The 23,854-nt window shown below is 33.6% G+C and overlaps 4 protein-coding genes across 4 annotated transcripts; 3 read left to right on the top strand and 1 right to left on the bottom strand.

Annotated features, from left to right (window-relative positions):
• The first annotated feature begins 430 nt into the window (after positions 1-430).
• LOC132615453 (15.7 kDa heat shock protein, peroxisomal) lies at positions 431-2,510 on the top strand. Its single transcript, XM_060330065.1, has 2 exons — positions 431-701; positions 2,096-2,510. The coding sequence occupies exons 1-2, from the start codon at positions 569-571 to the stop codon at positions 2,395-2,397; spliced, it is 435 nt and encodes a 144-aa protein (XP_060186048.1). The 5' UTR covers positions 431-568; the 3' UTR covers positions 2,398-2,510.
• Positions 2,511-3,714: 1,204 nt separating this feature from the next.
• Positions 3,715-5,603, top strand: LOC132615521 (tropinone reductase homolog). The gene is made up of 5 exons (XM_060330123.1): positions 3,715-3,902; positions 4,013-4,220; positions 4,333-4,549; positions 4,900-5,012; positions 5,283-5,603. The coding sequence occupies exons 1-5, from the start codon at positions 3,814-3,816 to the stop codon at positions 5,457-5,459; spliced, it is 804 nt and encodes a 267-aa protein (XP_060186106.1). The 5' UTR covers positions 3,715-3,813; the 3' UTR covers positions 5,460-5,603.
• Positions 5,604-8,143: 2,540 nt separating this feature from the next.
• On the top strand, positions 8,144-8,772 carry LOC132614617 (uncharacterized). Its single transcript, XM_060329112.1, has one exon. The coding sequence runs from the start codon at positions 8,203-8,205 to the stop codon at positions 8,593-8,595; it is 393 nt and encodes a 130-aa protein (XP_060185095.1). The 5' UTR covers positions 8,144-8,202; the 3' UTR covers positions 8,596-8,772.
• A 5,490-nt stretch (positions 8,773-14,262) lies between these two features.
• Positions 14,263-18,246, bottom strand: LOC132613814 (nudix hydrolase 18, mitochondrial-like). Its single transcript, XM_060328069.1, has 5 exons — positions 17,859-18,246; positions 16,110-16,224; positions 15,920-16,003; positions 15,322-15,450; positions 14,263-15,234 (listed from the first exon to the last, which is right to left on the bottom strand). The coding sequence occupies exons 1-5, from the start codon at positions 17,927-17,929 to the stop codon at positions 15,016-15,018; spliced, it is 618 nt and encodes a 205-aa protein (XP_060184052.1). The 5' UTR covers positions 17,930-18,246; the 3' UTR covers positions 14,263-15,015.
• Between the last annotated feature and the right edge of the window lie 5,608 nt (positions 18,247-23,854).

The raw sequence follows: 23,854 nt of genomic DNA, 5'->3' as shown, positions 1-23,854 counted from the left end.
AGAACCACAACCCGTGTCATCCAGCCCAAAATATTCATGTTGGCCATTATAGATCACTAATTCAAAGCTCAAGCCCAAACCAAGTAAAGGCCCAACTCAAATGGAGTAATTGCACGGCTTGGTCTTCAAATGGACTGGTCTCTAATTTTTGCTCTTCAAAATCGAACTTATGCCTTACAAGCATATGTTCTTTGAGGACACTAACATAACTTATAAATACTATGATGCGTAACCTATGTCCCTCTATGTATAGGTTCAATTATAAAAGCCAAAAATTAAAAACCGGCACAAAACAGGAACAAAAGTGCAAATGACCCCTAATTCAAAGTTCAAGCCCAAACAGAATCAAGCTAAGGCCCAACTCAAAATTTTAACTCAAGACCACACCAATTACCATAGACATCTCCACAGATAATCATCTTCTAGATCATCTTCTCCAAAGTACCAAAATAGCTTTACAGAACTTTCCAGACCTTCCAGAAAAAACTAAAGAAACCCATTAAACTTCTATATATATTTATATAACAAATCTCCTCAAAATTACACAAACAGAAAAGAAGCAAAAAAAATGGCGCTTTTTGGTGACCCTTTTAGACGATTTTTTATTAGTCCAACCATTTATCGAACGTCTTTTGGTTCACCCGCTCTTCTTGATTGGATTGAATCTCCTAATGCTCATATCTTCAAAATTAATGTGCCAGGTAAATTATTTATTTTTCTATTTAATTTACAATTTTGTATTTAGAGACGAAATCAGGTTAAAAACACACCTGAATTATCATTTATCAGTTATTTTCTTTTCCTACTTAAATTATTATTATCTGTGTATTAAAACACACATAGGTGATAATTTAGGTAGGAAAACATATAGTTTGACTTAATGAGTTTCGAGGTGTGTTTTGACAAGGCCGCCCCTTCGCCGGAAAATTATATTGTATAGATAGGTAAAATTTTGGTTTTATACGTATGTATATCAGTGTTGACATCTCTTAACACAAATTGAAGATTTATCGTAGTGGTTAAGGGGTTGGAAAAAGTCCTAAGGTCACGGATTCGAACTTAGGTCATGAATGTTATCTATATTTTTTGACACTCCTTAATATTAATCTTGGCTCCGCTACTATGGTTAGATACATAAATTGTGATAGTTGGAAAGTCGGAAAAATAATAATTCAGATGTGGTTCTTTTTTTTATTTGGCTGATTAATCTTTGAACGTGTTTTTTTAATAATTCTTGTTGTGTACTTTTTGTTTTTGTTTTTCGTGCGACCAGTGAGTTAGAGGAAACAGTTTGAAAAGGTAAAAAATTTATGACGGTAGATTCGTAATTAATATAGTTATATATTTATGAAAGAGATAACTACATATGTATAAATCTAACTTGAGTTGGATGAGAAATTATTTGAAACATTCGATAGGAGTGATCTTGAACTAAGAAATAGATGTTAGAATGCTATCATGACCAATTGTGATAACCCTGGTATAATAGATATTCTTAAATATATAGCTATACTTAATTCGATGAAATTATACGATTTTAAAAGGATCAATATTGTTCATAGATCTAATAATTTTGATGCAAACATAAGGTAATAAATTAATGAAAGATATGTGACAACATATGAGGTTATCATGCTGGAATCTCCATCTTTTGAATACGTGGGTATGAAACATGACTATATCTATTAGTAAAACTTCATTTCAATGTGATTAGATTTAGATATCTTAAAAAGTTTCACATATAGATTAGCAATTCACCGCTTGGATTTATATAGCCGATTTCGACTTACTTAAGATTAGAAACGGTTATACAATTAAAGCTACAGGTCGGCAAATTTAATATTTTTCGGCAAATTTAATATTTTTGGCTCAGACCCTGTATATGTGCTAAACCATTAACTACATCTGTAAAAATTTCAAACCTAGCAACTAATATGATCAGTGGGTACAGTAGCATCCGGAATACAGAAAGTTCAAATTTTGAATCCGCCTATATTTGAGATTGAGGCGTAATAGTTATTGTTGTAGCTCTTGATTTCATTTAGGATGCAATCTTTTAAAGGGTTTATTCAAAGTTGTGAGATGAATTTGACAGGGTATAACAAGGAAGACATAAAGGTGCAAGTTGAAGATGGAAATGTGTTGGTGGTGAAGGCCGAGGGCGGCGGCAAAAAGGACGAATTTCATGGAAAAGACAAAGAAGTAGTGTGGCACGTGGCGGAGAGAGGCGGAAGCAAAGGCAGCGATTTCTCGAGGGAAATTGAGCTGCCGGATGATGTGAAGGTGGATCATATCAAAGCTCAAGTTGAGAATGGTGTTCTCACCATTGTTGTACCTAAAGATGCAACTCCAAAAACATCTAAAGTTAGGAACATTAATATAACCAGCAAGCTGTAAAATCTTGGTTATGGAGAAACAGAAATGAGGATACTCTATGTATGTTGTGTCATGTTATGGAATTGGATGGATGTAACAAAGTACTTGTAGAATAATCAAAGTTTTTTTTATCTTTTCTTGTTGTTCTGGTATTTCACCCTAAGCGCGAAAAATCTCTCTACCATGATTTTTTCGTTCACAAGATTCGAGGGGAGATTTTTAATTGAGGGTGGATGACTTATGTTCACCCACTATGCATCTATGCTTAATGCATTTGCTATCTATGAATTTATCGACATGAAGGTAGATGCAAAATGCATTTTCTATCTATGAATTTTATCCCCATAAAGGTTGGTCTAGACTCTAGAGATTAATTAATGGGAATGAGTTAAATGTCCTCCTTGCACTTTCTAGACCAAGCTAAATGACCATTAAAGTTAAAAGAAAATGGACATTTTGTGATCCCAAAAGATGAGGAAAAGGACAAACATTTAGGGGGGAAAGGATATAATTTTTGGTACGCTTCTATAACTCAAAAAGTTACCTATTTCATCGTATATAAAAATTTCAGAATTTCAACAAAACATGACCCTGTTTTCCCCCGTGTGCAGTTGTATTGCTAGAAGTGCTATTTCAATTTTCAACCCATGTACATATACATCTAATCTATAATATCCTTGTTTTTATTCCCCACGTGTGCCATCCCCCTTTTCCCTATGTACAATAGATTTTTCGGAAAAGGGCCAAAATTACCCCTGAACTTTGGGAAATAGTTCATTCATACCCTTCGTTATACTTTAGGGCTAATTATACCCTTACCGTTATACTATGGGGTCAATTATACTCTTATGTCTAACAGCTGCCACGTGACATCATCCCAACCTTTCAAAATTATTTTTCCCTCAAATAATTTTTTACCCACTAAAATAACCCAACCCGACCCGACCCGAATTTTTTTTCCAGCCAAAGTGATACGGACCCAACCCATTACTCCTTGGCTGGAAAAAAAAAATCGGGTCGGGTTGGGTTATTTTAGTGGGTAAAAAATTATTTGAGGGGAAAATAATTTTGAAGGGCTAGGATGATGTCACGTGACAGCCGTTAGACGTAAGGGTATAATTGATCGTAAAGTATAACGAAGGGTATGGATGAACTATTTCCCAAAGTTCAGGGGTAATTTTGGCCCTTTCCCGTAGATTTTTTTTAGTAACTTTCAACTTTGGCCGTCATATTAGACCGCAGAACTTGGACTATACTAAATTGTGGCTTCAATTTACTATGTTTTCAATTCAATTGACTTTAGTACTATTAAAACTTGGAAAACTATATATATTAGCCTGGCCTATGCTGATATGCAAAATCATTGACTCTTTTCCCATCAAGCCACAACTTTAATCCTCTGAAACTTTGAAAAAATCTTTAAGAAGAAATTAAAGGATGGCACATACTGAAAACAACAATGGAGATGGAAGATGGTTTCTTCATGGCATGACTGCCCTAGTTACTGGTGGTACTAAGGGCATTGGGTAAGCAACATAATTTCAACAGCTATCCATAATTTCCCCCTAGTTCATTTATTTCATTATAATGTCCACTTTATTGGCTTCTGATTTATTACTCTCTACTGATGCTTTAGGCATGCCATAGTAGAAGAATTAGCGAATTTTGGTGCAACGATCTATACATGTTCAAGAAATAAAAAGGATTTGGATGAATGTTTGGAGAAATGGCAAAACAAAGGGTATAAAGTAAATGGTTCTACATGTGACTTGTTTTTAGAAGATCAAAGAATCCAGTTGATTGAAAACGCCACTGCATACTTCAATGGGAAACTTGACATCCTTGTAAGTAACACAACCAAAATGTCTTTAATAGATTATCTTATATCTACTAACATAGTAAAAGAATTTTTATACCATAGTGCAATTTGATTAGCGATTGTTGCTTATGTTCTAGGTAAATAATGCTGCTGTATGTGTACCAAAAGAGACCGACAAAATTACATCGGCAGATTGCTCACTAATGATGGGAACAAATTTCGAGGCTTCATACAACTTGTGTCAATTAGCATATCCTTTCTTGAAAGCTTCAGGAAAGGCAAGCATTGTGTTCATCTCTTCAATCGCTGGGATCATGGCTATTCCTTTTGTTTCTCTCTATGCAGCAACAAAAGGTACTTGTGTTTGAAAATAATTTAATTTACACTTAATTTAATAAAAGCTCTCATAATCACACAAATATTATGGCATGTTTAACACTGCAGATTTCAAAAGTCTTATAGTCACAATAATTGTTATGAATGTTTAATTAAAATCACTATTTTAAAAGTTATGACCATTTCTTTTAAACTTCGTGTCCGGTGTGATAGATTGGTAAAGTTAAACGGGACGAATATACCGTTTGCTTGACTGCTTGTACCATTGAACACTCGAATTCATGTTTTTACAATTATTGAATCACCATAACAAACACTAAATTATTGTTTATTTTATTAACCATTTTGATTTGATCTACTATTTATAGGAGCAATAAATCAATTAACGAAGAACTTGGCCTGCGAATGGGGAAAAGATAATATTCGAGTTAATGCAGTTGCACCTTGGATTATTGATACCGCACTTACAAATACTGTAGCTGTAAGTATCTTTCTCCGTACTAAAAAAACCAAGATTCAGCAACGGACAAATTTTATAGCTAAACGGAAAAAGTTGTTGCTAATCCTATTTAGCGATGAATTAGCATGGATTATCACAAAATTTTATTAGCTATGAGCAATCTAGCGACGAAGTTCGTAGCTAATTCCAACCCCCGCGCGCCCGCACACCCCCTTTTTTTAAAAAAAATTCCCCATGAAGGAGAAAAAGTAATTTTTTTTAGTATAAACTAACTATTTTTCCTATTTGCAGGAAGATTTTGAGTCAAAAGATGTGGAAAATTTGATTAAGAGAACTCCAATTAGCAGGATGGGAAAACCAAATGAAGTTTCATCACTTGTGGCTTACCTATGTTTTCCTGCTGCTGCTTATATAACTGGCCAAATTATTTGTGTTGATGGTGGAAAAACTGTTTGTGGATTTCCATAATTAATTACTTTCATGCCTCAAATGATAAAGAGAAGTCTTCATCCAAATAAGGTTTCATTTTTATATTTTCCTCTAATTGTGAAACGTTCATAATGTTTGTCTAGTTTTCGAAGCAGTCAAATAAAGTATGAATTTTTTAGCCTTCATCGTGTCATTATCATATGATTGTATTTTTTTACTTTGCCATAGCTATAGTTTTTCGTTATAAACGTATAGACAAAATACATAGATTGCACACTAAACTATACATAAAAAGTCGAGTTCACACGTCGAGTTCACACTCCAACTAATCAGACGATCTATTAGCCCCTTATCCTTATTTAAAGTGGAACTAGAAGCGGTTATACAATTAAAGCTACGGGTCGGCAAATTTAATATTTTTGGCTCAGACCCTGTATATGTGCTAAAACATTAACTACATGTGTAAAAATTTCAGACCTAGTAACTAGTATGATCAGTGGGTATAGTAGCATCCGGAATACAGAAAGTTCAAATTTTGAATCCACCTATATTTGAAATTGAGGCGTAATAGTTATTGTTGTTAGGAATATTAATATCACTAGCAAGCTGTAAAATCTTGGTTATGGAACAACAAAAATAAGGATACTGTGTATGTTGTCATGTTATGGATGTAACCAAGTACTTGTAGACTGATCAAAGTGTTTTTTTTTTTTTTTTTTTTTTTTTTTTTTGCATCTGGTGTCTAGTATCCGCTTCGAAGTCCTTATTAGGTTTGTTTTGCATTTTCAGGACTCGTATATACCTTAAGTTAAGGTGGAAGATTTCTATTCATTTCATCACAACCCACAGTGATGTTGGATAGTTTTTGTATTTAAGATTAATGTGCTTTCTAGCTTCTCTTTTTTCCTAATGTTACACTACAAAATACTAAACCATTGATCTTGTTGAAATACCATTAGTCTTGATTAAAGGTCCATGATTATATCATGATTATTATTTTCTCGTAATGATGGTTTGTTTACTTCTATTTGTGATCGTGTTATCACCATAACACGCTTATCTTCTTGGCTAGATGATCATCAAAAACACCCAAATACTTAGGGAACATTTGCACAACCTAGATTGCATCTAATAATTTGAGCCAATTAGTGTCTCGATTAATATAATAGCATGTTTCACCAAGCTTTTAAAAGGATAAAAATAATGTTCATTGGCTACTATTAATTTTATTTTTGAAAAATAGTTATTGGTATCAAGTTTGAAATTTTTCCGATCAAATTTTATGGTAATATCTTTACAAAAGTTGAAAATTGATTATTCGTGAATTTTACCCACTTAAGATTAACCTAGACTTTAAAGATTAATGTGAATGAGTTAAATGCCCTCATTGCATTTTCTAGACTAAGCTAAGAGTCGATCCAATAAATGACTAAACACCTTTCTTAATTGTTAAGTCTAGTCTATGTACTGGTCCATGCATTCACATTGTCAAAGAAGGAGGCTTAGCTAAACAAATTTGAATGCAAATGTTAGTGCTAGTAGGCCTTTTCTTCTTCTAGAACACATTAAGATTTATCTTTCCTTTCAAATTCATTTAACTCGAAATTCGACCAACCAAAAGAATGTGATATATCCTAGCAAACCATCTCAATGTAAAATGGTGTGGAATAACTCACTCTAACATATGATGGTTCACAAAAAATAGCAAGTCTAAACTTATATGTAGTTTAGATATGATCAATCTCATAAACATTACCTCCTTTGTCTAATTTTACTTATCCATGTTTGACTTGACAAATTCCTTAAGGAACAATAAATAAAATGACAATTTCACTATATTACCTTTAATTATTATAAATCATCTAAGTAATTGATTTCGTCTAATATTACTTATCCATGTTTGACTTGACACATCACTTAAGGAGCAATAAATAAAATGACAATTTTACTATATCACCCCTAATTATTATAATCATTTTAAATAATTGAATTCAATCAAACATATTTTAAAAACTGTGCAACCACATATAATTTCTTGAAGTTTTCAACCAAATAACTAGTAATAAGGGTAAACTAAATAGGAAATGGTAAAACTATCTCTTGATTTTTCAAATTGAAGAAGTAAAAATAGACATCTATATTTAATACACTGAACAAGTAAAGTGAACGGAGTAAGAGCCCATTTGGATTAGCTCGAAAAAAGTGGCTTTTAAACATAAGTACTTAAAGTACTTTTAAGTGCTGAAAGTTATTTTATAAATAAGCAGTTATGTGTTTAGACAAAAGTGTTTAAAGGGATTTTAGAAGTAAGGGTAGTATTGAAATTAACAGGAAATATAAAGAATAAAAAGGTAAAGTTGTTGATCAAGCCAAAGTGACTTTTAAGCCAAAAAAAATAAGTTGGGGTTAAACAACTTCTTGATTTTGACTTATTTTAAACACTTTTTAACTTAATTTACGCTGTTTTTTATTTTTGTCAAATACTCAAATAAGTTAAAAATGATTTATAAGCTGGTTTGATCAACTTATGAGTCAATCCAGCTCTTAACTACTTTGAAAAAATTGAATATAACTTAAATAGCACGTGGAAAACAGGTTACCGGTTGTAATTCCTACCATTAATTGGGTAACTTGCAGTATGGGCTTTACCCGATCTGGCCCAAACAAATCTAGGCCCATATCCCTTTTCACAATTTTAATTGATACCTTTCTTCTTAATTAATCAAACACTTTTCTTCAAATATCACATATCCTCTCTATTACTCTTTCAATCAAAGCATCAATGGCTTTAGAATGGGTAGTACTCAGCTACGCTGCAGGTGCAGAAGCAATCATGATCCTTCTCTTAACACTTCCGGGTCTTGACCCGCTTCGTAAAGGTCTAATCACCGTGACCCGAAATCTCCTCAAACCATTCCTTTCAATCATACCCTTTTGTCTCTTTTTATTAATGGATATCTACTGGAAATACGAGACCCGACCCGTTTGTGAATCATCCGAATCTTGTTCCCCATCTGAATACCTACGTCATCAAAAATCAATTATGAAATCTCAACGCAACGCGCTTTTAATCGCGTGTGCTGTTGTTTTTTACTGGCTGTTGTATTCTGTTACTGGATTAGTTGTTAAAGTTGAGACGTTGAATAAGCGCGTGGAGAAATTGAAGGCTCAGTAATTTGGATCGGATTTCGGGTCGGGTTTCGGGTTTTCCAATCGGATCGGATACTTTTTGCTTCTATTTATATGTAATAAGACTTTTGATAATTGTATTAAGTAGTGTTTATGTTGATTTTGTTTGTAAACTGATGCATTATCCTGTTTTGTTGAATGAACTGAATGATCCATTTTGCTATTGGATCGGGTTTCGGGTTTCCGGGTCGGATCGGATTTATATGGTACTGCTTTGATCTTTAATTAATAGTAATAATGTTATACGAATTGTTTTGATTTTTGTTGATTTTGATAATTATATTAGGTAGTGTTTTTTTTTTTTTTAATTTTGTTTGTAAACTGATACATGATCTTGTTGATTGAACTGAATGATCCGTTTTGTTATTGGATCGGGTTTTCGTCGTTTTGTTATTGGATCGGGTTTTCGTCGTTTTTTTTAAATTACGCTATATGTCTACTGGGAGAAAATATTTACTCCACGTAGCCCATATTTTGAGTTTGTTACTCGTTTTAGCCCATATTTGTGTATAGACACCTCTTATATACTATTATACAAGGTTGATACATTATGTATGATGCTTTTCCCCAGATATAATTTTTTCAAAATTACGCTATATGTCTATTGGGAGAAAATATTTACGCCATGTAGCCCATATTTTGAGTTTGTTACTCGTTTTAGCCCATATTTGTGTATAGACACCTCTTATACACTATTATACAAGGTTGATACATTATGTATGATGCTTTTCCCCAGGTATAATTTTTTAAAAATTACGCTATATGTCTATTGGGAGAAAATATTTACGCCATGTAGCCCATATTTTGAGTTTGTTACTCGTTTTAGCTCATATTTGTGTATAAACACCTCTTAGGCACTATTATACAAGGTTGATACATTATGTATGATGCTTTCCCCCCAGGTATAATGTTGTATAAACTGAAAATATGGCTACGTGGCGTAATATTTTATGGGCTGTATATTTTTTAAAATTTCCCGATTTTTGTGTTGGTTTTCTGATTGGATCGGCCACTCTTTGCTGCTATTTATATGGTATGGGATAGTTAGTGAATTGGGTTTCTCTTGACTTGGTGAACTGCTCAATGGGTTAGCTTGTGTTGATTTTTCGGATTTTGATAATTATATTAGGTAGTGTTTGTTTTGATTTGTTTGTTAGTTGCTGTATGATCCTGTTGATTGATGCTCGAGCTTTATCTAATTGAAATATATGCTAGTTTTTCACTGTTTAAGTTATGAATGTAGGGGCCATTTGGTTGCTGGTTAGGAAGTGGATTATTCATGTATTAGAACCTGCCTAACTAGTGTCATATTTTTGGTAGAATTTTAGCTGCTATGTATAAAATTCGACACACCAAGTACTGTGGTTTGGTTAACAATTTACAATCTCGCATAACTAAAAAATGTATAAGTTATGAGTTAATTTATGTATTGGTTTATGCATGGTAGAAGCTGGAATAACTAATGCATTACTAATACTTAAACGACCCCTTAGAGCTATTGAGCTGCAGGATGTAAGCTGATGAATCAAGTTTTTGATATCTTTGCTGAATAAGTTGAGTTAGATAAAAAGATTCTAAAAGGAAAAAACTGACATACACATGAATAAAAGTTTAAACTTTACTTCTTGGTCAATGTTGTTGATAGTATAGGTAGTAGCACATGTTGCAGAAGTGCTGAATGTCTTATACTCTTGGTATAATTCTTGATTGCTCTGTGTTTTGGTAGATATTTGGTTCCAAGATGTTGAATTATCTGTAACTGTTACTGGATTGTGTGATTGAAATATGGGAGTTTGAGATCCCAGGTTTGACTCCCAGGCACAACACTTAAGTTTGTGTGTGAGTTTATATGCTCCAGGCTTGGTGGATTGGATTACCTGTCACCTGTGCTTTTGGTGTTATAGCAGGCTACCCGGTGGTTAGTCGATGTGCGTGCAAGTTAGTCGAGTTACTGCTGTCATCCAATTTTTTGTTAAATAATCATTCGTGTCTTTCTTTGAATGATATCGTAAGTTGTTGTACTTAAAAGACTTGAAATATCTTATGGCTCATCAACTGTCTTTTTGAGTGATGAGTCTCTTGTGTACTTTTAACTGTTTCCTTTAATAAAAATGACTGATAAAAGAAACTTTCTTTTTGAGTGATGAGGTGGGCATGATTACCTCATACCTGTACTCGTGGTTGTTATTTGGCATATCTGATTTTTCTCTGCGAGTCTTTACTTGACCTGTATGTCGACAAATTTAACCAGTGGCGGAGCTAGCGGAAGGGGTTCATCCGTACCGCTTTTCCCGGGAAATCACCTGTATAAGGCCAATTTTTTTTATTTTTTTTTATGTATAGATGGCTAGTAGATGATGAACCCCTTGGTGAAAACCATGCCTTTAACTAGTTTCCTGTTATGGTGAACCTTGTTCTCTTTGGTATTGCTGGTGCTTGACTTGCAATTGGGCTTGATGCTGTCTGATATTTAGTATTAAGTAATAATTTACTTCTAGATTTAACTGCTCTCTTGATGTGCATAACATATTAACAAGTGTGTTTTCCATATCAAGCTAGTTTGCTCTTTTTTTGGAGGAGTTGACCAAATTAACAAGAAAGTTAACAGCCTCATTACTTCCTTTTTTTAAGATGGGAATGGGGCTGAATCATTCCCATACATATCCTTGCCCGCCCCACAGTCTCACCTAGCTTAACTTTCTTTCCGACTAGCTTGCTTCACCTCTCCGGTTTGTTGAATTTCCTTTGTATTATTTATCCAATTAATATTTTTTCCTCTCACCATTTACAGCTCAACTTCATTAGCCCTCCCCACAGAGACCTTCACATTGTTCTTCATACCAGCAACCTCTTCACTTTGAGAATCCACTATCTGTAGCATTATACGAACCGCTAGAGTAATCACGACTTGCTAGGGGTTAGAGTGAGGTCTCAAGGTGTAGAAAAGGGTTTAACTATGCTAACAGAACTCCTAAGGGTTACCTATGCTTACATAGCACATAACATGCTCCTTCTCCTAACACTTTCCGGGTCTTGACCCGCTTCGTAAAGGTCTAATCGCCTTGACCCGAAATCTCCTCAAACCATTCCTCTCAATCATACCTTTTTGCCTCTTTTTATTAATGGATATTTACTGGAAATACGAGACCCGACCCATTTGTGAATCATCCGAATCTTGTTCCCCATCTGAATACTAACGTCATAAAAATCAATTATGAAGTCTCAACGTAACGCGCTTTTAATCGCGTTTGCGGTTGTTTTTTACTGGCTGTTGTATTCTGTTACTGGATTAGTTGTTAAAGTTGAGATGTTGAATAAGCGCGTGGAGAAATTGAAGGCTCAAGATTGAATTGAATGATTTGTTTGGAGATTGGATCGGGTTTTGGGTTATCCATAGGATCGGATACTTTTGCTGGTATTGATAAGGTATGGGATACTTTTTGTTGGTATTTATATGGTATGGGATATTTTAGTGATTTGGGTTTCTCTTGTACTGCTTTGATCTTTAATTATGGAGTAATAATGGATTAGCTTGTGTTGATTTTTGGGATTTTGATGATTATATATTAGGTAGTGTTTGTTTTGGTTTGTTTGTGAACTGCTGCCTGATCCTATTGATTGATGCTGGAGCTTTATCTAATTGAAATATATGTTGTGGAATTTATATGACTTAATAATGGGCAATGCGTCTTGGATTGGCTTATTTTAGGTGCTTTAAGGTAAAATAGCTTTTAAGCACTTTTGTAGTGTTTGGATAAAATAAAGAAGTGCTTTTAAGCACTTGTTTTTAAGCCAAAATAACAACTTATGTTTTAACTTATGGCTTTTGGCTTATAAGCTATAAGTTATAAGCCAATCCAAACAGTCTCTTAGTAGCCAAAGGATACTTACGTGAAGCGTACTAGGCTTTGTTTGGTCTGTTTTATATTTCTCAGCTTCTTTATGCTAGTTTTTTACTCTTTAAGTTATGCATTTAGAATTAGAACTATTTAGCTGCAGGACATAAGTTGAAAAATCAAGCTTTTCATTTAGATAAAAAACAACCAGACACGCACATGAACAGAAGTTTAAACTTTATTCCTTGGTGAATGCGAAAGTGTGTTAGTTGATATTGTTGATAGTATAGTAGCAAACGTTGCACAAATGCTGAACGTCAGCTTATACTCGGTATAGTATAGTTCTTGATTGTTTGAGTGTTTTGGTATAGATTTGGATCCAAGATGTCGCATTGTCTGTAACTGTAACTGGATTGGTAACCTTTTCGTTAACAATAAAGGAAGTGGGAAAAAGAAAAACAATCATAAATGTGATCTGAAGGGGACGATTGAGTGATTGAGATATAGGAGTGGAGATTCCAGGTTTGAGCCGCGATTACAACACTCAGTCTTAAGTTTATGTTAGTTTATATGCTCCAGGGCTGGTGGAAAGTATTACCTGCCGCCTTTGCTTGTAGCGTCGGAGCAGGCTGCCCGGTGGTTCGTCAATGTGCGTGCAATGTAATCATACGTGTGTTTCATTATGATATCATAAGCTGTTAGTACGCAATAGTCTTATGAATCCTTATGGCTGAAAATGGCACTATGGCTGTAAGAAGCATGGTGGCGGTTCTAAACCCATTGCTGAAAATGGCACTATGGCTGTTTCGTAATCTCTATGTGTGGCTTGAGTAAATGATTGTCCAACTTGTATGAAATACTTTGGTGTTTTTAGAGGAGCAGCGATGAGTAAGTACTGCATGCATATAAAATCGTCCATATGGTAATCTGCAATGGAAAAAGTATTACACTTTAGTCCAGAATATTGGAATTCAAAAAAATTCTGTATTTTCACGTAAGTTTGCAATACTAGGAGTCAATCTTTTTCTTTCAATTCTAAGAAAGATGTATTACGTAAATCCATCCCATTAACTAGATCCATTTTCTGGCTTGAACTCTTCGGTTTGTACTTCCCTATGTTTGGTGAAGTTATAAAAAAAAAGGCATTTCGGTGCATAAAGCATCTCACGTTAGCATGGTTCTTTACGGTAAAGTGATTGATACAATTATTTATATAGGAAAAAGGGTCAAAATACCCTTCTATTTTGGGAAAAGGTTAAAAATGTCTTTCGTTGCGAAATTGGGTAAAAAATACCCCTAAAACCAACAGAGTGCCACTGTGGCATGTCAACATGTTTAGTTTATTCATATTATAATTTTGGTCCAAATGCCACATGTTCAGTTTTGACTGGTCAGTTGCCATGTCAACATGCTACAGTGGCACTCGGTTAGTTTTAAGGGTATTTTTGAACACTTTGCTAAGAGTATTTTTTATCCAAATTCGTAACGGATGATATTTTTAGTCCTTTGTTAAAGTAGAGGGGTATTTTTGACCCGTTTCCCATTTATTTACCCCTTTGAATGTGGATAAAAGATGTTTAGTTCAGTCATAAGGTGACTACACAACTTTAACCAGACTCGAATGCGTTTTATGACTTTGTCACAAATATTGTTGCCAGCTAAGAGATTGTCCAAGATCATATAACGGAGCAAATAAAATCATCCTCACTGATGTGTGACTCAAAATCAACCTATACTTAAAGAAACTTGCATGTGCAATATTTTTTAAAACATCAAGGATCCTCAAAAAAACTCTAAAAATTAAGCAAAGACAAAAGTAAACAGTCCAAGATCCGCTCGTTTATTTCGTTTTTACATATCATGTCAATACATCAACATGAAGATATACTTAAGATTCGGATACTTTAGAGACATCGGAACGTAAAAAGTAACTTCACTATCTTCAGACAGTCATTATATAGTACCTACACAATGGTAAAGTTCCTCAAAAAGACTGAGATAGTAACTGATAAGCTGCATCCTTCACAACACTGATTTTCTAAGCCTAAAGCGATCATGTATAGAACTGAACTCCAATTCTGAGAAATGAAAACAAGGAAAAAAAAAAACTACATAGTGCTATTGCTAGCTCCTCTGTATTTCTGTTTTCTTGATAATTGGAGTAGCACTAAGACAGATTGCTCTAATCTATTTCCACCAGCCATCATTGACGACATCCTACTTTTGATAACCGAGAAAAAAATCCCTGAGGATCAGCAACGCACGGTTCGAAACGATGAGGGACCGGGCATGGTTTGAAACTCGGTGGAGGATCAGGGGGCATGGTTTGAACTCAGTGGAGGATCAGGGGTGCATGGTTCGAAACTCGAGGAAGGATCAGGGATGCATGGTCTGAAATTTGGTCAATAATGGGCCTGCCCCTCTACCCTTTTCCGCTTAAAACCAGGCTTTTGTTTGCGACAGGCCAGTGACACGCATCTAGTCCACACACATCACGTGGTATGCTAAGGGCTCATCGTCAATTTCCTATTTACAAGCTACTTTTACCTACATTCTTTGGCTAATGGAAACTAGGCCTCTTCTGCAGGACTTGGTGGAGGTGGAGTAAGTACTTGCGCCCTGCATCCCAAACACAAAATGGCTCCATGGCCACCGGAGCTCCGGTTGATTCTTGAAAATAGGTCCATTTTAGTCCGCCTACTTTGTGATGTGAGGCGACTAACTAGTAACTCCAAGGCTTCTTTCATCCACCCCTGTTGGCAGAGCTTTCTTGCTTCTCGCACGCTCATCTGCAATTGATGTTTGAAAATACTAGTAAGCAACGATAATTATGTGATGTTTATATGCAAATTTATGGAATATGGACAGATACATACCCAAAGTCTTTCACGGATGTCTTTCTCAGGCCACAGATCTAGTTCCTCCGTCACACGTAAAGGGAACATGTGTCCTTCATAGGCGGTGTCACCATTTTTGTTCTCAAAGTACCATGTTCCCAGTTTTCCCTGCAATAAGGTTTCCAACCAAACGAGACTTGTTAGAACTATATCTAATGACCTATATGCATAGATATTAACACCAACAGGATTGAAGATCAACAAGAAAAAAACAGCTAGCGAGTTACTATTAAGCATGATTTGGAAAATTAAGAAAATCTTTAAAAGATGATCTGATTTCAGCGCGAGTCTTAAATGCGAGCCATCATAAAACCATATTGACTCCGAAACTAGTGCGCACTGATTCAAAATTCAGGACTAGTAGTGAAAAGTTGCAAACTAAAGAACTTCCAAAAATGACTTTCCGCTTCATAATCTGATTCTAACTTATAGCCATTTGAAACGTCCATAACTCTCTATTATAGCCAACTCTTTCATACATTGTCATAGCCATATGACCACAGCATGTTGCTTTCAGGCACTTTTAATTCAGAAGAAAATCATACACAATTAAAGCGGATCACTGTTAAAAACTAACCTCAATATCGCCGCAAACACCAGCTTCCTCTATTGTCTCACGCTTTGCTGCATCTTCGATTTTTTCATCCTTTTCCCAACCTCCCTGATATAACAAGAATGAGATTTGTAAATAACACAGAAATTTGGAAGCAATCCGATAGATCTTTGAGTACAAATTATAAGTTCGAAAACCATAGATCGGTTGCTACCTTTGGGAACAACAATCCTTTTCCTTTTCTCTGAGGAGTTATGAGAAGAACTTCAAACGCATCTTCGTCCCCCAAGGATCGGTCAATAATATCTTTATATCTGTAAGGTATACATCTGCAGAAGACATCAGAGAATCAGATATTGTTGATTAATATTTGTAACTCATCTCAGTACAAAGTACAAAGTCTAAAACTAATTTATCTGAAGAAACGTTGTAAAGCACGTATTTTTAGCGGTCCAGAACGGAAATGGAACCAGTATTAGGTCATTCTTTAGATGTCTTTTACACATGAGAATCATTTAACAGAAACAAATCCACTTAGTACGCGCTACTAAATTTTAATGATCAAATCAATATTGTTAGACAACCATGAATATGCAACAGCTATTTCATTTTAGTTAATGTCCAAGAACAGTATATCATACTTGCACTGTTATAATTTGGAGAAAAAAATGCACCTTGAAAGGGACATTGAATAAATGTCTCACCGATCCTTTCATTTAACAATTAAAATAGATTAAATAAGAAGAAAAATTGGTCCTTTTCGCAGAGAAAAAACAAAACACGTGATGAGGTGAACACTATGCCACGAGCACATGACAGTATTGACTATGTCAACCTAATAAAAAACATCCATCCAAAAGAAAAAATAAACACCAAACACAAAAATACACAAGTTGAAGTAGAAAATTTCACTAAGAGCTACTTGATTTATTTAATTTTTTAGCACTCTTTGGGAATATCAAAACTGAAACATTTCACCTAAAATTTCATTTTCGAAAAATACAAAAACTTTGTTTTCAGAAACCACTAGATTAAGAGAAACAGTAAACAAGTAGTAGTTACTTCAAAGACTCTAATTTGTAAAATCATCCCATTTTCCACACAAATAAAGAACATCAATCACCCTCTTGATAATGCGCCACTTAGCTCCCAATAAATTTTTTTTAGTGACGTGTCACTAGCTTACTCCTATTTTTATTTTTGTAAAAACGAAGAATTAAATTCGTACAAAACTAAAGGCTGAAAATTTGAAGAGATTCTTGTAATTGCAGACTGAAATGGACCATTTCTCTATCATTTTGTTCATCCTAGAAGTCAACTCTTCATTACTCCCTCTTTCCTCCCACCCCTCACAAAACAAAACAAAACAAAAAAAATCGCTTTGTTTACATTAATAAAGCCGGAAAACCAGTGCCAGAAGGCTCCCTCGGATTGGCGAAGGTGTTCAAGATTTAATATATATGTACGGAAAGTAATTTTTAACCTATATACTAAAGTATAATTTTTTATATACTACACAGCAAGACTGTTCAACTGATCACCCTTATGTGGCTAGTTCTAAAATTCCGCAATTTTAGATGAGCTAGTTCCAAATTTACACATAGAAACACAGAGTGCTCATCCAGGTTGCTCCAAGGCCCATCATCCATGGTTTACATTAAACATTCACCCAAATTTGAACTAAACCACAAATTTAGGAAGCAAAAGAAAATAATTCATAGCCTAACAATAATACCAAGCAAGATATGCAGCAAAAAAAAAAAAAAAAAAAATTAATTAAAAAAACTATACATATAATTCATAGAGTTAACAGGTACTAATTGTTTATAACTAACATGATTTAATTTAATGACCTTGAAAATAGATTAAATAACTACACCCTCCGTCTCAATTTATATGACACTTTTATCTTTTTAGTCAGTCCAAAAAAGAATATCGAGCAGAGTTTTTTGAGTGAACATACCCAACAACTTGGCGACGACCTTTGTTATAACGCTGCAAATGTCTTCCAGTACGTGCAACTAGAACCACCATACTTTTTAATTCCAAAATATTTGTGTAAAAATGGAGTCTTTATTTGAAACCCAAAAAGGAATCAGCAAAAATAAGGGGGGAAAAAAAGAAAGGCACCTTCAAGAACTGAAAATAAGAGAACCCCACAATGGAAATCACCAAAAAAAATAAAAAGAGAGAGAAATGGTGAAATTCCAATTTTGGTCAGCAATAAAAATGGAGTCTTTATCTGAAACCCAGAAAAATAAACACTTGAAATGTGACTTATATAGGCTTTCAAGAACTGAAAATAAGAAAAAACCAAAAAAGGGTATCAACAAAAAAAGAGAGAGAAAATAAATGGTAAATTCCAATTTTGGTTTATAATTTCTGTAAGAAAAATAGAGTCTTTATTGAAAACCAAGATTTAAAAAAAAAAAAAAAAAAAAAAAAAAAACTTGAAATGTAACTTATAAGTTACAAGAACTGAAAATAACCCAGAAAAGAAATCAGCAAAAAAAATTGAGTCTTTATTTGAAACCAAGAAAAATAAACACTTGAAATGTGACTTATATAGGCTTGAATAACTGAAAATAAAAGAAACCCACGAAGGGAATCAGCAAAAAAATAACGGAGAAAAATGGTGAATTTCCAACTTTGGAGTGAAAATTGTTGATGTGTATGTTTTTGTTTTTGTTTTTGTTTTGTGTAGTGCAAAGTGAAAAAACCGTTACTTTAATGTGATATGACAGGCCACTTACAACTTCTATATTTAAACGGTGCGTCTGAAGATAATAGGTGTGTGTGACTCAGCATGTGTGAACGGTTTATGCTTTTCTATTTTACACGTAACGTAACTATTACTCCTATTTCATTTTATGTCTTTTTTCAGTCGACTTTGATGATAGTCGACTTAAGTTTAGCAGTAAATAATAAAGGCGGAAGTGATTGACAGATTCTCAAACTTGTTCATAAATTTCATTTGAACATTCCAATTAAGGCTTGTTTCAATTAGACACTTCAATCTTCACAAGTGTGTGCCAATTTAACACCTGATGCTGAGATGGCACTAAAAGTGGTATTCACTTGATAATGGGCGCGTGAAACATATTTTTCCTTTTGTTTTTTTTTCAAATTTTTGTTTTTTTCAAATTTTTGCCGTAGTGTTCCACCAACTGGAGATGCATAAGCTAGTGATCATCAGCCAAAAATCCAACTCTTGACAACTTTCAAAGATTTCTAAGCCAACTATCAAAAAGCTGTGGAGGTGGAGGTGAGGAAAGAGGGAAGGGGAGGGAGAGAAATTGGGGGAAATGTGGGGGGGTGGGGGACGACAATGGCGGGGTTCACTTGGGGAAGAAGAAAGGGTGGGGTTGCGTGGGATGGGGTGGGGTGCAAGAAAATAGATTTTTACTAGTTTTTTTTTTTTCTGAAATAATTTTTTTTATTAGTTAGATAAGTTTTATATTAGTTTTATTTTGCATAATTATTTTGGGTCCACATGTCACATGTCACTGTTCCGTTCATCATTTTGCCACGTCATCCGCGTGTGAGTTGCACGCCTTTTATTTTTTGGATGGGTTATTATTTTGTGTCTAAATGGCACAGTGAATGTGATCTTTGAGTGTTCAGATGGTACAAGTCTCGATTGGAGGGTCTAAGTGGAAGTTATGGACAAGTTCTTAAGCTAATAATAAAACTTACCCTGTCAAAGAATCGTGGGGCAGCGGATGGGGCTGCTTCTCCCTTAACCAGATGTCTTGAGTTCCAACCCTGAGTATGAATTATTTTTTTATAGGGAGCGCTTTTCCCGAATGGTCCCTATGCAGCGTGAATCTGAATATAGTTGGGCTTCAATGCAGGTAACGGACACTTGGTTGAAAATCCTAGGAAAAAAAAAAACTTAAAGACTGCGAGAATATAAAGCAACAACAACAACAACATCTCAGTGTGATTTTATAAGGGGAGTTTGAGAAGGATAAGGTGTACGTAGATCTTACCCCATCTTTGTTGGATAGAGAGGTTATTTCTAGACTCTTAGTTCAAGAAAAGTGATTTGAAAAATGTACGAGTAAAAGTTATGATGAAAATATCTAACAAAAGAAAAATATTGATAGCAAAAAAAATAAAGATAGTCAATCAAAGTAAAAGAAAAGACAGCTGTAATAAAGCAACACCCAATAATTTTATATTAGTTCAGATTTAATGTGAATTCTAGTCCAGTCTTCTAAGGTTAGTAGGGTTTTTCTGTTAGCTCCTCAGATTCTAGGTTACAAGTTCGTTTGTGGTAATCACAACTACCACTCTCTGACTGACTTATAGCTTGTTTTGTATGTGTTGATACAGAGCTGCTCCAATGGTTTCTATCACTCTTTTCATTTTTATTTACAGAGTAAATCTACATAGATGAAAGACAAGGCTTTTACTAAGAGTAAGACAAAGATGTAAATTTGTTGAGTAAACTTGTAGATCTTTTCAGTCAAGTGGTATAATTCACAATTTAAAATTTAAAAGGTAATTTTTAAAAAAATGATAAAAAGGTTTGTTTAATTCTGTAAAATATTACTCTCTCTAGATCAAAAAAAGAGTTCACTTAGCCATTTATACACCCGTTTAGAAAATACTAACTCCTAGACAAAAATAGACAATTTGATTAAACTACTTCTAATTAAATAGACATTGAGAATCATATAACACTTAATAGGGGCAAATATGAAAAAATAAGGTTAATTCTTTCTTGATTTACTAAATGAACTCTTTTTTTGATTCAAGAAAAAAAAAATTAAGTAGACTCTTTTTTTTATTCGGAGAGAGTATTATATCATATAAATTGGGACAGCCTAAGTATAATTAATACTGTAATAAGAATAAAAGAGGTCCTAATAATGCAGTATTCTAGAGGTCTTTTTTTCTCCAAAATATTCTAGACTCTGATCTTTGGAATTCAAATTCTTAACAGTACAAAGATGAATTTAGGTACTATAAATATACAATATCTCCCATCCGAATTTCTAAAGGTATCCAAATTAATAGCCTGTTTGGTCAAGCTTCTAAAATCAGTTTATTTTTAAAAGTACTTCTTTTAAAAGTACTTTTCGAAAAAGTACTTTTTTTTAAAAGTATTTTTCGAAAAAGTACTTTTTTTTAAAAGTATTTTTCGAAAAGGTACTTTTGACGAAAAGCAGTTTGTGTTGGCCAATTAATTTAAAAAATACTTTTGAGCAGCAATTAGTGTTTGGTCAAGTTTTTAAAAAGTGCTTCTATGTGTATTTTTCTCAAAAGTACTTTTCAAAAAAGTGCTTTTGGGCAAAAGTTTTTTTTTTTAACTTCTGAAAAACTGTTTCTGCTACTCCCCAAAAGCACTTATTTTCTCTCAAAAGTTTGACCAAACATCTCACCTTTTTAAAAATAAGCACTTATTGAAAAAAAAAAAAAAGTACTTTTGAGGGAAAAATAAGTTTGTTCAAACAGACTAGTGACTAGTAAGTTTCCACCGCCTTCACAGGAAGTCCTAGTCATCACCTAAATATTTTGGGTTAGGACCCATAATCTTAAAAGAATAGTGTAGTTACAGTCATATTGCACAGCGTACACCTAAATAACTTATCAAGATCCATCTCTACTTACAGTGTGAATAACAATTACTTGGTCAAATAGTTGTTGATGGATGATAAAAAAAAAATAGTTGTTGATGGATCTTTGGAGCAACAGTAAAGTAGTGATTGTATAACATGTAGTTGCAAGTTCGAGCCGTGAAATCACTTACTTATGTCTGTGCCAGGATAAGTTGTCTACACTACATTCACTTGGATAATGCAAGATGCTTTATGCACCGGATTATCTTTTTTTCTCGTTCTTCTAATTAAATAAATTACCCGGTTTTCCTTATCAATTGTCGGTATATGTCGAAGTTCTTTTTTTTATGAATCATTCCGTATTCACAATTTATTGATTTGATCCAATTAATTCAAATTTATAGCTAATGCCTGTAAAACGGAAAAGTGTTTCCTATCAAGAGTTTCTTCATTCCTAAGATTTGAACCCTATAATTGAAATTGCATCACATGTGTGGCTCTTTAAAAGGGAAAACCTTCTTATTATGGATTTCATTATTAGTTACCCAGCTATTAAATCCGAAACTTTTAACTAAGAACATAAGAATATCATCCATCCGACTACGCCTCTTGGTCAGGATAGACAGTGTAACAGACAATCTTATAGGGCCATGCTCACGACAGAGAAAGTGACATAATTGGATTGTAGCAGCAGGAAATTTCCTTTGTCTAAATCAGCAATAATTTCTTTGGTATCAAATGTAACAACATAATTTCCTGTACTTTTTCGAGTTTCATGCTTTGTTTCCTTTTTCTTTTTTTTTAATCTGGTGTTGGGTATTTGTTTTGAGATTCCGATTAATTCAGATTAGTTTTGTAATATCAATTAAAAGGGGAAACACTTGCTATATAGATTTTTCTTATTCCCAGAATTCGAACTTGAAATTTCGATTTAGAATTTAAAAATTCTATCCATCTCATCACGTCATTTGATGGTGTGTGTTTTCCTTCCCAAAACGACGAATGTCATTCACAACTTGAAATCTTCTTTATCGTTCAATCCTTCAAATTTCTGTTTTCGATAGTTCCCTATTTTTTTAAAAAAAAAAAAAATCAGACATCGAAGACAAATTCTGATATTATGTGATGCTTTTTTTTTTTTTCAAATGAAAAATATTAATCTTATCATTTATATTTTATCCTTAATAACATGACTTGTTGGGATTTCATAAGATATAAAAAATGTGAGAAAATTAAAAAGACATGTGGAATTTTCACTATCATTATTTTAAGTGATAACTATGGTACTTTCTATATATTTGACCTACACTTAAAAGATTCGGTTTTAGTTTTTTAAACTTCGTGACTTGTTAAATAGATTCAAATAAAATGGAATGGAGGTATAACAAAGATATTGCAATTGCATTTATGTATCTCAATAGCCAAAAATATTACTCCTACTATGCAATAAGGATTTGAACAAATGAATATGAAAAAGGTCGAGATATATCTACTTGTCAATTTACAATTTTAATGTATAACATTTATGATCTCTCTAAGGAGATCAAGTAAAGATGAATGGACAAAGCCAAAACAAGTGAAGACAATTGGGAATACAAAACAAATAGTATAAAATTACTTATGTCAAGCGTATGAGGTCATTTTCTTGCATCTTTATACGTAGAACCCTTTAAGAAATTCATAGAAACTTACTAAAATTTAAATATTCCAAAATTGTCACATCATACTGCTCACATCCTCTAGAGAACTACGAAAGTGTAGAAAGTCAATTTTTTTTTCATTAATTAAATTGAAGTATGACAAAAAAGAAGTTGTTTACTTTTCCTTTTTTATAAAAAATTTAGGGCAAAAAGAAAAAGAAAAAAAAAAGGTGGTACTATTTTAGCATCAATTTTAGGATAGACAATGATCATGCCTAACTCTATATGGTGTTTATTAAATAAATAATTAGGGCTAATAACTATTTTGGTCCCTCAGTTATAGGTAATTTTGATTTATTCCTTATGGTATTTGAATGAGAATATTGAACCTTCCATTACTTGAATTGTGCACTTTTGATCACTTTACTTGAGGATATTCACAATTACCATAATTTTTGATATTCCACCACTTAGTTACTCATGTGATGATATGTTAAACTTGTGTCGTTACTTCATATTTAACAATTATGTAGTTCTATATATAGTCAAATATAGCACTCTTTTACATGAATGGACCAAAACACACATATCATTGAATTGAAGGTTATGCTGAGTGATATGAAAAAGACCAAAAGCAAAATTTAACAATAACTTGGGGACCAAAAATGTTATTATCTCTATAATTAAATGTGAAAGCTTAGAAATTTTGTACATTGAGAGGTTGTAATCAGTACCTACTAGTATAAATACAA

The sequence above is a fragment of the Lycium barbarum genome, chromosome 10 (assembly GCF_019175385.1).
Source record: "Lycium barbarum isolate Lr01 chromosome 10, ASM1917538v2, whole genome shotgun sequence".
Classification (NCBI taxonomy): Eukaryota; Viridiplantae; Streptophyta; class Magnoliopsida; order Solanales; family Solanaceae; genus Lycium; species Lycium barbarum.
This window is presented reverse-complemented; position numbering and strand designations above follow the sequence as displayed.

Coding starts and splice junctions, on each gene's coding strand:
- LOC132614617 (XM_060329112.1), top strand. CDS start 8,203: ATGGCTTTAGAATGGGTAGTACTCAGCTACGCTGCAGGTGCAGAAGCA.
- LOC132615453 (XM_060330065.1), top strand. CDS start 569: ATGGCGCTTTTTGGTGACCCTTTTAGACGATTTTTTATTAGTCCAACC. Junction 702..2,095: donor CTTCAAAATTAATGTGCCAG/GTAAATTATTTA, acceptor TGAATTTGACAG/GGTATAACAAGGAAGACATA.
- LOC132615521 (XM_060330123.1), top strand. CDS start 3,814: ATGGCACATACTGAAAACAACAATGGAGATGGAAGATGGTTTCTTCAT. Junction 3,903..4,012: donor GGTGGTACTAAGGGCATTGG/GTAAGCAACATA, acceptor CTGATGCTTTAG/GCATGCCATAGTAGAAGAAT. Junction 4,550..4,899: donor TCTCTATGCAGCAACAAAAG/GTACTTGTGTTT, acceptor TACTATTTATAG/GAGCAATAAATCAATTAACG.
- LOC132613814 (XM_060328069.1), bottom strand. CDS start 17,929: ATGGTGGTTCTAGTTGCACGTACTGGAAGACATTTGCAGCGTTATAAC. Junction 16,225..17,858: donor GGTCGTCGCCAAGTTGTTGG/GTATGTTCACTC, acceptor TGTCTTCTGCAG/ATGTATACCTTACAGATATA. Junction 15,451..15,919: donor GTGTTTGCGGCGATATTGAG/GTTAGTTTTTAA, acceptor ACCTTATTGCAG/GGAAAACTGGGAACATGGTA.